The following is a 14,499-nucleotide window of genomic DNA, read 5'->3' as shown; positions in this document are numbered from 1 at the left end:
AGGAATCTGTTTGGTGCTCTGTCTCTGGAGAAGCCTTAACTGAAATGCAGTTTTGTAAAACAGCCAAGTTATGAATGGTTTTTGCTTGACAGCAACTTGAACTAAAACCTGCTGAGTGGTACCCAAGGTGTTGAAGTCAGAATGAAAGAAGCTGCAGCATCCTTGCTACATGGCTCTTTAGGTAAGAGCTGTGGAAGAAGAGAAGAATCAGATCTGAAATCCGACCTCCTAAGAAGTGCTTGCCCTTGTCCTGATAAACACTTTAGCTTCCGAGTACACAGTTACGTGCTACCCATCAGCTTGGATGGATCATCATCTCTGCACTTCAGGAAGGATGTGCAGAATCTCTGGCCCTGCTGTTTGTCACTTTCCCCCGCGGCTATGGTTAATGGTGTAGCCATTCACCCTCAGCAGGCATAAATCCTTTTTCCCACAAGAGGGTACTGGCTGGATACAACATTTATAGGACCAAAGGAGCAGCTGGTGATGTCAGTTTCAAGGCAACTAGGTTGTCTTGGACATCCTATTTAGCAGATGGCCAGGACTTGATAGATGGAAGGTTATTAGGATCCAAGTCAAGGGCCACATGGCACAGTGGATGGGAAAAGTAAACGGCAGCACATCCAAATGCAGACACACAGCCTGGTGGGGCTTCTCTGCCTCATGTCGTTTTGCTTCAAGCAGGAATAAATGTATGTCTGCCTGTAGAGCCTGGATTATCGACACATCTCTAGAGATTATCAGTAAATTGGTTACTAAATTGATAGTTGGCTGAATCCTTATGTCTATTATTTGGAAAGAAAATTTTATGAAGTTTAGATTTCATCAGCATTTATATAAATTTGGCCTTTTGCCCAAACCTACATGGTTTCCTGTATTGCTAATGTCTCTACGTCTTTTGGTTATATCCAAAGACAACTTAAAAGCTTTAATTTCAGAGCCCTCTGTTGCATCTGTATTGGAAGTGCCCTAAGCTGTGTCTTGCAATGAGAGCACAAACTCTGCAGGGAAAGGGGTGTCCATTTCTTCTCATCCATTTTAAGCTCATTTTTGCAATTGCTGCCTTTTCCGTATTACCGCATAACTCCTTTGATCTTAAAGTGGAAGGAAGCAAATTTCAAGAGCTAGGAAAGCTCCTCGTGTGGCTTTAGCACGCACAGCATATTACAAAATGGAGTGGATGTCAAATAAAACATAAATTTGGATCATTTGAAATTCGAACTCAAGGAGGTATTGCTTTTAGAGCCAAGTGCATTGAGAAGTCTCAGGGATAAAACTGCTGTTGTTTGACATTCATTTCCATTTGAACGTTTGGGTCGGGTTGTTGCCATGTCATATCCAGCCCTTATTGAATGTTGCATTTGTACTCAGCATTATACTCCAAGCTTCATGCATTTCATTCTCATAACATTATGAGATCATATCCCCATTTCACAGGTGAGGACCCAGAAGCTCTAAAAATTGCATTTTTCCCCCACCCCTTGGCCTCCTCTACCCGGGGCAGAGACTGGAGTATAAACAAGGGTTGCTGGTACACCCTTCCCATAGGTATATTTCAAAGCTGCCCAAATTGCTTAGGTTATGTCCCTGAATTTTTTTACGTGGCAAATTGGTTGAAGCAGCGAGTGGGAGTATTTCAGTTAGGGTTATGCCTTTCTGGAACAAACCCGCTTATTAACATGCTCTGGATTCTAACCCTGAGTTTTAGATCCAAGACATGAACTGGAGAGTAAGTTACTTTGACCAGCCAGTGATCTCCATTTTTCTTTCTCTTTCTGTCCATCTTCTCAACCCCAACCGTATAAACCAGCAATGGAGGCTGTGGAGATAAATGGGCATTGGAGAAGGCTTTTCATTTTCCGGATTGCTTAGAATCTAGGGTCAGGCTCTTGAGCTCAAATGAGACCAAGACTGAGTAATCAGACACAGAGATAGTGTAGTCAGAAGCAACCAGAAATTGAAGGTGGATTAGGTTATCAGGTTATTTTCCTTTTGCTTGGGCTACAGATGTCATTGGTAGATGTAAGTCACAGAGGATTAGGAACAGTTTCCTTGAAGTTTCACATCATCAGATGAGACTAAATGCATTAAAGTGCCCTCCTGACTACAAAACATTGCCCCACAGTTGGGATCAAAAATCAGTATCCGTGAAATATTGCCATGGTAGAGGAGGGGTTAACACAGTTTTGTATATCACATGAGTTGATCAGGTTGATGGTAAATGTTGTGCCTTGTGATGGTGGCATCTCACTGAGAAACTTTCAAAACAAACTTTAAATAAGCAAGGTGTATTGGTTAAGAAAATTATTGACATTATAGCCTGTCCCCATCTTCCACCTCTGTACACAGTCATGAAACTCAGCTAAATTTTGCACTGTAATCGATGATCCCAATTAGTTAAAACAACAATTACTTTGTTACTTTAGGTTGGCTGGTCGGTTCTTCTGGTCAAGGCCAGCTTGGCTGGTCTCTGCAGACTGCAGGTGGTCCATCTGAGGCTGAATGGTCTCAAATGGACTCACTCTCCTGTCTGGTAGTTGGCAGGCTGGTGGGTCTAGAATGGATTCAGCCTGGACTCCACGTGTCTGCTCCTTGTGGTCTCTCATCCTCCAGTAGGCTAGCCTGGAGTTCCTTACCTGGTGGTTTCAGGATTTCAAAGATTAATAAGAGAGGATAAACCCTTGCATTCGCCTCCCTGTATAAGCCTCTCCCTGCCTCATATTTGCTGTCCCTTCGGCCAAAGCATGTGGCCAAGCCCAGTTTGTTTGTCTGTTTGTTTTTAATTAAATAATTTATTTATTGCCTGCATTGGGTCTTCGTTGCTGTGCGCGTGCTTTCTCTAGCTGCGGCAAGCAGGGGCTACTCTTTGTTGTAGTGTGCGGGCTTATCATTATAGTGGCTTCTCTTGTTGCGGAGCATGGGCTCTAGGAGCGCGGGCTTCAGTAGTTGCAGCATGCGGGCTCAGTAGTTGTGGCTCGCGGGCTCTAGAACGCAGGCTCAGTAGTTGTGGCACACGGGCTTAGTTGATCCGCGGCATGTGGGATCTTCCAGGACCAGGGCTCAAACCCGTGTCCCCTGCATTGGCAGGCGGATTCTCAACCACTGCGCCACCAGGGAAGTCCCCAAGCCCATTTTCAGAGAGTGGAGAGGTTGATGTGAGCTCTTGATGGGAGGAGTGGCCAGTCACGTTGCCAAGATGCACGTGACAGGGATGGCAGGAGTTTGTGGCCATTTTGCTATTTCCCACATACATTAGAGTAACTTCAGGTAGTTGAACTGGCATTAACATGTCTTGCAGACTGAATCTGGACATGGGAGAAGGAAGACCGTGTTTTTGCCTATAACTTCAATTTGATATGAGATACTTCTCTGGGCTCTTACTTTGTTCTGTCACTTTTGAAGTTTGGCCATTTACTGGTAGACTCTCTTATCTTGCATTCTTGAGTTGTGTTTCCATTTTTGGTCATGTTTTAAAATTTTTGATTAGTCTATGCCATGGTGCAAATATGATTTTTTTTTTCATTTTGTGGTATTCTGTGGATGTTTGCCTTTCAGAAATGTTTTGTGCTTCAACCAGTGGCTTGAGCTTCCTTTTGGGCAATTTTGGAGCTACACTCATGGCAACTTCCAGAAATCCATCATTGTGATCTGATACACTGATCCTTTTTTTTTTTTTTTTTGTAGTACTTGTAGTGTTTACAACGTAGTACCAAATTCCACCTCATTTTATTAGTCTATAAACATAACCCCATACATAATGACACCTGTGTTTGAATTTAGTCATAACTCAGGGCTCCAGACATTACTATGTAATCACTGTTAACTCATAGAGCATCCAATCCGGGTTTTTCATTCTCAACTTCTGCATCGTTGGCATTGTGGGCCAGATAATTCATTGCTCTGGGGGGCTCTTCTGAATATTTTGGGATGTTTAGCAGCAGCCCTGCCTCTACCCACTTGACGCTAATAGCCTCGCCCTTCCACCCTTACTTGTGACAACCAACAGTGTCAGCAGACATGGTCAAATATCCCCTGGGTGGGAATGGGGAGTGAGAGATAGGTAAAAATGCCTCCAGTTGAGAACCACTGCTTTAACTTGGAGACGCTGAGGCAGAAGAGAGAAAGAAATTGTGAAGTATGACTTATTATTAGAGAGCAAACTAGGATTGGCAGCCAGACAGGGAGGAAGGGGTGTGGCCATTTTTCAGCTACCTTAAAATTTAACCTAAGTTGGCCCTGGATTCCTCTGGATTAACCAGGAAACATCAAGTTGGGTCTTGCTACCCATTGAAAGTTTCGTCAGTATCTCAACTTTATTGTGTTAGAAGTGGATTAAATGTAAATAACACCCCTGGGAAAAAAATTTTAGGAGATATGCTGACCATAGATAATGGATTTGGGGAAACTCTTTATTTGGAAATAGTTCAACATACACAAAAGTAGAGAAAATTGTATCATGACCCTTCTGATACTCATCACCTAAGATCCTAAATGATTGATTAATGGCCAGTCCTGGTGCATCTATACCCCGCTCGCTTCCTCTGCTATACACTCCTGAGTTATTTGAAAGCAAAATCATTTCATTTGTAGCTATTTCAATATGTGTCTAAAAGAAAGAACTTAAAAACCAAAATTATAATACGCTGGTGGAATTTTAATCTTCTAGAAAGGACAAGAATGAGAATTTATGCCGAGTAGTATCAGAACATAAGGGGAAAGCGTGAGGGTCAAAATCAAAGAGGCTTGACATTTTGGCAGATTAAAAACTCTGGGGGGTGGGGGAAGGGAGGCCCCTGGTGGTCTAGTGGTTAGGACTTGGCGCTTTCGCTCTGGGGCTCAGGTTCAGTCCCTGGTGGAGGAACTGAGATCCCGCAAGCCCTGTGGCACCGCCAAAATTAAAAAAAAATAAAAATAAAAAAGTAAAAAAATACTCCAGCGGGGAAGGGAGGTTGGAGACACTGTCTCTTCGAGCTCCTTTCCGCTCTACATTTTCCCTGCTTTAGTGACTCTTAGAAATGCCTCTTTGAGCATAACTTAAGGCACAGGGAATCGGGATCCTTAAAAAGGAGAGTAAGCCAGCAGGGAACAGATCCATTTTTTAAAAGAAGAGGAAAAAAACATAATCACAAAAAGGTATTGAGATATTCAATCACTGATGGATTGCTCTCTGATGACTTTCAATGACTTTTTAGCCAATTGGGATCTACTTTTAATAAAACAAAGCAAGGGGAAAGTCTGCTTTTTAAGATTTTGCTAGGACTACGGTATTTCTCTCCTGTTCTAATGTATTCTGAGAAGTTTCTTTCTTTTGATTTAGACTTCCTCACTTGGTTTTATTGTGTCATAAATCTCCTGTGTTTGGTGAGAGCCATGGTGTATGTGAGACCCAAGCAGCTTGCTAGATAACATCTATTTCCCCCGCTTCTCTTTAGAAGATTAAACTGAGACTGTTGTGTCTGATGCCAGAATAGATTTAACCAACCATGTTTCCTTTACATATAGGTCAGTCCAAGGGACAATTCTGCACTGGATCCTATTATCCATGGGTTGAAGGGCGTCGTACATCATGGTAAGTAAGCTGCATACACTTCCTTTTGCTGGGATGTGAAGGGCTAAGGTCTCCACCTAAAAGAATGGGTTATCTTGCAGAGGACGGAGTATGACACCCATTCCTCATCCACTGATGTTGAAGGGCATGAGGCCCATTATTTGATGGGTAGAGAGCACATCCGTTTATTACCTGCAAATGGATCTGGGTTAACAGTAAGCAATTTGTGTCTCTTCAGGTACCACTCGGAATGCATGTGTTATAAATCAGAACACCCTAAGATGTACTATTCATACACGTTGAACCTGCCAGGTGCCTCATATCTATCCTAAAATTATTCCCTTTTCAAGTAACTTTTCATTTATGAATTTCTTGATTTGCCCCACAGATGTAGGGGAAAAAACTTAAGTAGCCATGACAAGTCATTAAATTTTGCCGCACGTGAGCAAGTACCATCAGCTACTAGAATGGAAAATGCTAGGCCGTGTTCTGTGCAGCAGACGTCTTATCCTCAAGCATAAAACGGGGAGAGAAAGTAAGATAGATGGGTTCTGTCTTACCCAACTGTTTTTTATTGGAGGAATTTCCCTGCAACTTTATTATCGGCGATGCATCATTACCTATGACATCAGGATCCTCTAATTTCAAAAGTACCCTTGTCACAGGGAGGTGTGGAGATGAGAGGTACTGTAATGATTTGCAAGATTTTAATAATCTAATTAGAATTCCAAAGACATTGACAGAAATAGCATTAGTAACCTTAATACATCTCCCCTTCATCTCCACGGCTATGATAAGACATCTTCACACCTTTCTGGGAGGATGTCTTTTGACATTAGCCAATTCTGCAGAGCTTAACAGACATCTTACCCCCTTTCTCTCAGGGAAACAAAACCAGTAATCAGTGTTCCGTGGAAGCAGGTAGGATTTTGGATCGTTTTGCTCTTATAAGTGTTCAATCATACAGCGGGTAACAATAATAAACCTAGTGAAAGTAGAAAAATAGGGTGACTGAAAACGCCTCATTGAGGTTTTCACTTTAGGAAACGTCCATTGCTTCCCGATTTTCGTTTGTATCTCTGAAGAAATCTCCTCACGCAGAGCTGGGAAGTAGGTAGTATGGAAGTTTGCCAAGGGAATAAAACACTTTTGCCAAAACTTAGGCCGTCTGCCCCTTTGTGATTTGATGTTGATAGCAGTAGTGGTGGGTGTGAGACGTAGGGAAATTTGCACTGGGCAGCCTCAAAAAATGCACAGAAAGTTGATGTTATGGGCAACACGCTGTGTTCTCTGAGCTCCTTCCCAGAAGGTGCCCGGGAACTCTCAGTTCATCAAACGCTTTCTTGGAATTCCAGTCTATAATATAGATCATGAGGTTGGGGGTTTGAAATATACTAAGTGATGGATAGATCTTCCTTCCCCCTGACTCTCCTTCCTGTTTTAATACAATCACCCCACAAAGAATTCCGGAATCTTCAAAACAGGTACCTCTTCTTCAGCCTGAGAGGAAGCACTCCATCAGTTATGGCATTTGAGTGGGTCTGTGTAATCTCATTTCCATGATGATCATTGCAGGACATTCCACATGTTAAAGATAAGCAGTAGGCTTCCTTTAGCCCCCAAATCCCCAAATCTCAGTAAACTCACTGCATAGTGATCATTTGGTTCATGAGCTGCATGCCGGCATAATTGTGTAATCCTTCCTCATTATCCACAATTAGCCTCTAAGAGGCAGTTATATGCAGGAATATGATACCTGTTACTGGGAGGATGGCAGAGACGCCCAGTATGAGGTTTCAACGCTACCTCCTAATTGAAAAGTCAGAGGAGACCTGCAAAAAATAGTTCCCTGCAAAGGAAGTTCCCTTCTTTTTTTCAGTGTAACAGAAATAATTATCCCCTGGGAGGGGTGGGCATATTTCTTCTTTAACACACTAGTGAATGTGTTTGTCAATCATTGATATTTGACAGGAAGACGTGAGCATTCCTATTTGTGGGCATGTTTGGTTGAACTTTAGTCTTCTGGTAAAAGTCTGCTCTTGGTTTGCCCCCATGCGGTGGCATAGCCCGAGAATTATTCCTCGTTCCCAGTTCTGGAGCTCAGATCAAGGTTTCTAACGTCTGGCTTTTATCCTGATCATGTTAAGTAACTTACACCACAAAGAGTGCCCAGACATGTGCCAAGCTGAGGTGAGGAACTGCAGAGTCGCTCTGTGAACACAGCAACCTAGCCCGGGAGGGAGTGCCAGCAATTCTGGGGGAGAATTCCTTCCACGCGCCAGCGCAGGCATTATCAGGGTCTTAGGGTGGAAAGAGCATGGGCTTTGGAGCCGGCCAGGCTTTGGCGGGGATCTCGGCTTTGCCACTCACTAGCTGGAACTATGGCTGCCTCTCTAGCCACTCTGAGAAAGTTTACTTCTTTATTCAGCAAAAGTGTTGCACGCCCACTGGGTGTGAGTCCTGGGCTGATGTACTGGTGAAGACAGACAGACACAGGCCAGCCGTCAGGTACCTGGAAAGGAGGTGAATGACACCCCCGCTCCCTCCAGCCTGCCTGGAGCGTTACCCTTCCAGCCTTTGCATCTGCTGTTGCTGGTTCCTCTGTCAGAAACGTTCTTCGCTCAGCTCAGAGCAAGTGTGTCTCCCTCTAATTATTTCAGGTCTCAGTTTGGATCTTACCTCCTCAGACAATTCTTTTTTTTTTTTTTTGGCTGCGTTGGGTCTTCGTTGCTGTGCACGGGCTTTCTCTAGTTGTGGCGAGCGGGGGCTACTCTTCATTGCAGTGTGCAGGCTTCTCATTGCGGTGGCTTCTCTTGTTGCGAAGCACGGGCTCCAGTAGTTGCAGTACGCGGGCTCAGTAGTTGCAACACGCGGGCCCTAGAGCACACGGGCTTCAGTAGTTGCAGCGTGCAGGCTCAGTAGTTGCGGGACACGGACTCAGTAGTTGTGGCGCACAAGCTTAGTTGCTCTGCGGCATGTGGGATCTTCTGGGACCAAGGATCAAACCCATGTCCCCTGCATTGGCAGGTGGATTCTTAACCACTGTGCCATCAGGGAAGTCTCCAGACAATTCTTTCTTAATTATCCTATCCAATTCCCCATCATCTCCCCATTCCCATCACTCCTTGTCACATCATCTTAGGCTTCTTTCTTTGAAGCACTTAAAAGTATCTGAAATAACCTTGTTTGTTTATTTACTCCTGTATTACCTACTAAAGTGTAAGCTTCATGAGGGCAGAACCCACGTGTGTTTAACAACTAATAGATGCTCAGTAAAATAAGCCAAATGAGCAAATCAAGTAAAGATACAAATAGGTGAAAAATATCAAAATATAAAATTGGAAAAAGAGGTGGAGGAACTAAAGGCCTCACAGGCTTTGCTTTGATTGGGAAGAGAAAGAAGTAGGATAATGGCTTGGAAACTTGATTCTGCCCGAATTTCTGGGGCCATTGCTGACTCTCGTTTTGATAACCGTCATCACTTCTGTCGTTCTTCCAAAAGAGAATGAACATCTGAAGTTGTTAAAAAAAAACAAACAGGGACTTCCCTGGTGGCGCAGTGGTTATGAATCCGCCTGCCAATGCAGGGCACACGGGTTCGAGCCCTGGTCCGGGAAGATCCCACATGCCGCGGAGCAACTAAGGCCGTGCACCACAACTACTGACCCTGCACGCTAGAGTCCGCAAGCCACAACTACTGACCCTGTGTGCCACAACTACTGAAGCCCGCCCGCCTAGAGCCCGTACTCCGCAACAAGAGAAGCCACCGCAATGAGAAGCCCGCGCACCGCAACAAAGAGTAGCCCTCGCTCGCCGCAACTAGAGAAAGCCCACACACAGCAACAAAGACCCAATGCAGCTAAAAATAAATAAATTTATAAAAAACAAACAAACAAACAAACTTTTGTTGGAACTAGAAACGTTTTCAGTTGAAGGTCCTATGAAGGATTTGAATTATCTGTTACTGTGATGGACATAAATAATCGTGCCCTTCACAGAACCCCTGGCTTGGGAACAATGACAGAGACATATACGAAGAAGAAATCAATATGGATTTCTGTTGCAGTTCACAGTTGGCTTTTATTTCTTCAGCTCTGGGAGTCATATCTTAGCATATTCATTCCTCATTAAGTGAATGTGTTTTTTTTTATAGGAAGCATCTTTTTTTTTTCTAATTAATTAATTAATTTTATTTTGGACTGCATTGGGTCTTCGTTGCTGCGTACGGGCTTTCTCTAGTTGTGGTGAGCGGGGGCTGCTCTTCTGTGCGGTGCATGGGCTTCTCATTGCAGTGACTTCTCTTGTTGCACAGCATGGGCTCTAGGCATGTGGGCTTCAGTAGTTGTGGCACATGGGCTCAGTAGTTGTGGCTCACAGGCTTAGTTGCTCTGTGGCATGTGGGATCTTCCTGGAACAGAGCTTGAACCTGTGTCCCCTCCGTTGGCAGGCAGATTCTTAACCACTGCACCACCAGGGAAGTCCCTAGGAAGAATCTTATATGTTCCTTTAGCTGAAATGGCAATGAGGAATCTGGTCCTACCAGCCAACCATTGGCATTTGGTCAGTAGGGTCCTCTGTGAAGCAGACACCAAGATGGAATTTTAAGTGCAGGCGAGTTTTTTGGCAGGGAGGGACTGCCCAGGAAGAATAAAGAGGAGAGGGAGCAGGAGTGGGTGGGGAGAGCACTGGGACCCCAGTGCAGGTCTGATACCTCTAAAGAGAGGGAACCTAGGAGGACTGGCTGAAGGCAGCTCTAAGAAAGTCTTGGCTGGGACCTTGGAGAATGCCAGAGCCAAGACTGCCCGTGAGAGGAGTCCTCTGTTGGGCAGCAGTGGCCCAGCCCTACCAGGTGTGGTCATTGGCTAGAGCATCCCAGCGAGAGCGGCCTCCCTGCGAGCGCCGAGGTGTGCCCGAAGGCACAGCAGCTCCCAAGCCTCCTCACAGCAGCTTGTCTCTAGAAGGAAGATCTTAGGGGTGTCTCCTGTGGCTGGTCCAGAGGTCACATCTTCCTTCCAAAGACATTTTCCTCATCACCTTGCCAAAAAGTTGATGACTTGGTCCTCTCACTTTTAAAACGCTCAGGACTTCTTACAGTCACTGCTTGTTCCTTTTGTGCATAAATATTAAGTGGCTCATCTAAGTACACCATGAAGCTAGGCAGAAAGAAAGCACAGCACGCATGGACCAGCCCTCCCTGAGTTTGTAGACACTCAGGAGAGACATATGGTTAAGCATATAATTACATTAAAGAGTGAGGAGGGACCTCCCTGGTGGCGCAGTGGTTAAGAATCCGCCTGCCAGTGCAGGGGATACAGGTTCAATCCCTGGTCCGGGAAGATCCCACATCCCACGGAGCAGCTGAGCCCGTGTGCCACAACTACTGAGACTTCGCTCTAGGGCCCACGAGACACAGCTGTTGAAGCCTGCGCATCCTAGAGCCCGTGCGCCACAACAACTGAGCCCGCATGCTGCAACTACTGAAGCCCACGTGCCTAGAGCCCGTGCTCCGCAACAAGAAAAGCCACCACAATGAGAAGCCCGCGCACTGCAATGAAGAGTAGCCCCTGCTCGCCGCAACTAGAGAAACCCCACGCGCAGCAACAGAGACCCAACACAGCCAAAAATAAATAAAATTATTTTTTAAAAAAAGAGTGGGGGGCAGCAGAAGATTTAACTTAGACTTGGGGCTATAGACCGGGCATTGCAGACAAAGTGACCATGAAGACCTAAAGAGTGCATAGAGGTTGTCCAGGCAGAGAAGGGAGTATAAGGTCCCAAGCAGCACCAGCACAGAGGTGGCATGTTGGAGACTCTGAGCTCTGGGACCTTGCTACTCTTGTGCAGGGGAGCTGGGGAGAGATACCTAGAGACCTCTTGGCAGCAGAAAGTGCTCTTTCTTTTTGTTTTGTTTATTTTTTATAAATTTATTTATTTTATTTATTTATTTTTGGCTGTGTTGGGTCTTCATTGCTGTGCGCGGGCTTTCTCTAGTTGTGGCGAGCAAGGGCTACTCTTCATCGCGGTGCGCAGGCTTCTCATTGTGGTGGCTTCTCTTGTTACGGAGCACAGGCTCTAGGCGCACAAGCTTCAGTAGTTGTGGCACGTGAGCTCAGTAGTTGTGGCTCATGGGCTCTAGAGCTCAGGCTCAGTAGTTGTGGTGCACAGGCTTAGTTGCTCCACAGCATGTGGGATCTTCCCAGACCAGGGCTCGAACCCGTGTCCCCTGCATTGGCAGGCAGATTCTTAACCACTGCGCCACCAGGAAGTCCCAGAAAGTGCTCTTTCTTAGGTGTTCATTTTTCTATGTAAATTGTGATTTTTACAAACTCGGAAGCATGAAAAAATATAAATAGAATGAAGAGAGGTGATTTGCCATTGATTCTGGTCCTGTCTATCCATTGAGCCATAGGTGGAAGCATTAAAATGTATCTAATCAGGGATTTTATTTACACTACCGCCAGCATACCCTGGAAAGGAAAAGAAATTGTGACTCTTATTCACCGCTCTGACCCAGTCATTCACAATGCTTTTTGTATATAAGAACCAGGACTTGCAAGTAGCCACACCTGATAGAAATATTGGTTTCAAAGAGCTTAGTCTAATTCTAATTTTTTCAAAACCCATTTAAAAAAAATAAACTTGTGGGGCTTCCCTGGTGGCACAGTGGTTAAGAATCCACCCGCCATCGCAGGAGACATGGGTTGGATTCCTGGTCTGGGAAGATCCCACATGCCACAGAGCAACTAAGCCCGCGTGCCGCAACTACTGAGCCCACGCACCGCAACTACTGAGCCCACGCACCGCAACTACTGAGCCCACACACCACAACTACTGAAGCCCGTGCGCCTAGAGCCCGTGCTCTGCAGCAAGGGAAGACACCACAATGAGAAGCCTGTGCACCGCAATGAAGAGTAGCCCCCACTCGCTGCAACTAGAGAAAGCCTGCACGCAGCAATGAAGACCCAGTGCAGCCAAAGATAAATAAATAAAATGTAAAAAATTTTAAAAAGCAATCCATTTTAAAAAATAAAATAAAACAATAAACTTGTACGTGAATTTGTGTAAAAATGTACCAGTTCCCTTGTAAGTAGTTTGTACCCAATTGACCAATGCTAAATAATGTACATTATATCCTCTATTAAAAAGGATGTATTATTTTTCTTTCAAGTTTTTCAATTACCTACTTTCTATTCTTTTTCATAATATCCACCCAAAGAAAATCCAGCAGACTGTATATATACCTAGTCTAGAACGCTGTCAGAAAGGCATTGGAACACTAACTACTCTCTCATGTCAATCATCTAAGAAAGATCCATTTTTTTTGTTTTTGGAAGGAAACTTGCTAGTAGTGATTGTTTGATTGTTGAGCTTTAACTATCCACCCCTCTTTTTTTTTAATATTTTTTTTTTGGCTGCATCGGGTCTTAGCTGTGTCACGTGGGCCCTTCGTTGCGGCACGCAGGCTGCTCTCTAGTTGTGGCTCACGTGCTCAGCAGTTGCGGCACGCGGGCTTAGTTGCCCTGCGACGTGTGGGATCTTAGTTCCCTGACCAGGGATCAAACCTGCCTCCCCTGTGTTGGCAGGCGGATTCTTAACCACTGGACTACCAGGGAAGTCCCTGTCCCTCTTCTCTCATTGCCTTGCTTGCTGTCCTTTCCTCTTCCACTGAATGTACTACCTTAGTGCGTAGGAAAGTATCTTCCTCCTTCACGGGAAACATAAAGGGGACAGTTAGAAATTGCCTCAGACACCAGTCAGGACGAGATGGCTCTTCTGCCTGTCCTCCCTCCCCAGGCTCTTCTGAGAAACTTATCAGTGAAAGTACAAATACATTATCACCCGAGAACGCCCTTCTAGTGATGTCACAAAATGAGGTGCTTGCAAGCTTTCCTTGTTAAAACTCACCAATAGAAGTTGGGTCTATGAAAATCAAACTTTCTTTGCAGAATACCTCACCCAGTTGTTGACTAGTTTATTCACTGGGCTCACTTTGGGGATATTTTCTACCCATCTTCTCCCCTGCCCTGGGGTGCTCATTGTCAGCTCACCAGATCTGTGGACAATGTCCTAGAATAGTTAGACTCAATCCAGGCATCTAGCAGAAGGGGAGGTAATAAAGTAAATCTGCACATACATGTGACTACCTGCCAAGTGTTTTCATTTGGTGGTGAAAGCTGGAGTATCTGCATCTGTTCTTTTTTCTATATCCCACCTGCTAGAATTGAGGTTTCTATAATCAAGACTAACCTGGAAGAGACTCCAGTCATAGAACAACCTGAATTCCTTTTAAAGCAGTGGCTAGGCTTTGCCTTGTCAACTGCCACTGCATCATTGGCCACAAATACATGATTTTAAAAGAAACTAGCCCTGGGGCACAGCGCAGCTGGCACTCCAGGACAACCACTGTGGGTCTGAAGGTGGCGCAGCCTTTCCAAAAGCCGTGTAGCCATTGCTGCCAAAGTTACACATAGGCCACACCCTCTGAGCCGGCAGTTCCACATGTAGGTATACACCCAAAAGAAATGGCTACAAAAGGACCTGTACACAGGAGCTTTGTTTATAATAGCCCCCAAATGGAAACAGCCCAGATGTCCACCAAGGGTAGCCTAGATATTCAAGTTTTAGTGTGTTCATACAAGGGAATAGTGTACAGCAATTAAAAATGATGAACTTGATTTATACAAAAACAAAAGAACATGTACTGCATGGTTCCGTTTATGCAAAGTTCAAGAACAGACAGAACTAATCTCTGGTGATAAGAATCAGAATAGTGGTGTGAAGGGGTACGTACAGTGAGTGAGAAAGGGCTCAAGGGAATCTTCCCAGGCAGTAAAAAAATACTATATATCTTGATCTGGAGGATGATTAGATTACATAAATATGTTATAAACATTTACTACACTGTCCCCTTAGATTTGTGCATTTGACTGTTTGCAAACTAAAGAACAGCC

General features: G+C 44.7%; 1 protein-coding gene across 6 annotated transcripts in view; it reads left to right on the top strand.

The window, feature by feature from the left end:
- The window catches only part of PTPRG (protein tyrosine phosphatase receptor type G), a 718,755-nt gene that overhangs the window by 537,515 nt on the left and 166,741 nt on the right, over nucleotides 1-14,499 (top strand). For all 6 annotated transcript variants that reach the window (XM_082344647.1, XM_082344649.1, XM_082344646.1 and 3 more), the window contains exon 6: nucleotides 5,503-5,569. In XM_082344647.1, the coding sequence (XP_082200773.1) occupies nucleotides 5,503-5,569 (67 nt within the window). The remainder of the gene's footprint in view (nucleotides 1-5,502; nucleotides 5,570-14,499) is intronic.

Source organism: Balaenoptera borealis, assembly GCF_965194805.1.
Source record: "Balaenoptera borealis genome assembly, chromosome: 12".
Lineage (NCBI taxonomy): Eukaryota > Metazoa > Chordata > Mammalia > Artiodactyla > Balaenopteridae > Balaenoptera > Balaenoptera borealis.
The sequence above is the reverse complement of the archived record's forward strand: the minus strand, read 5'-3'. Positions and strand labels throughout refer to the sequence as shown.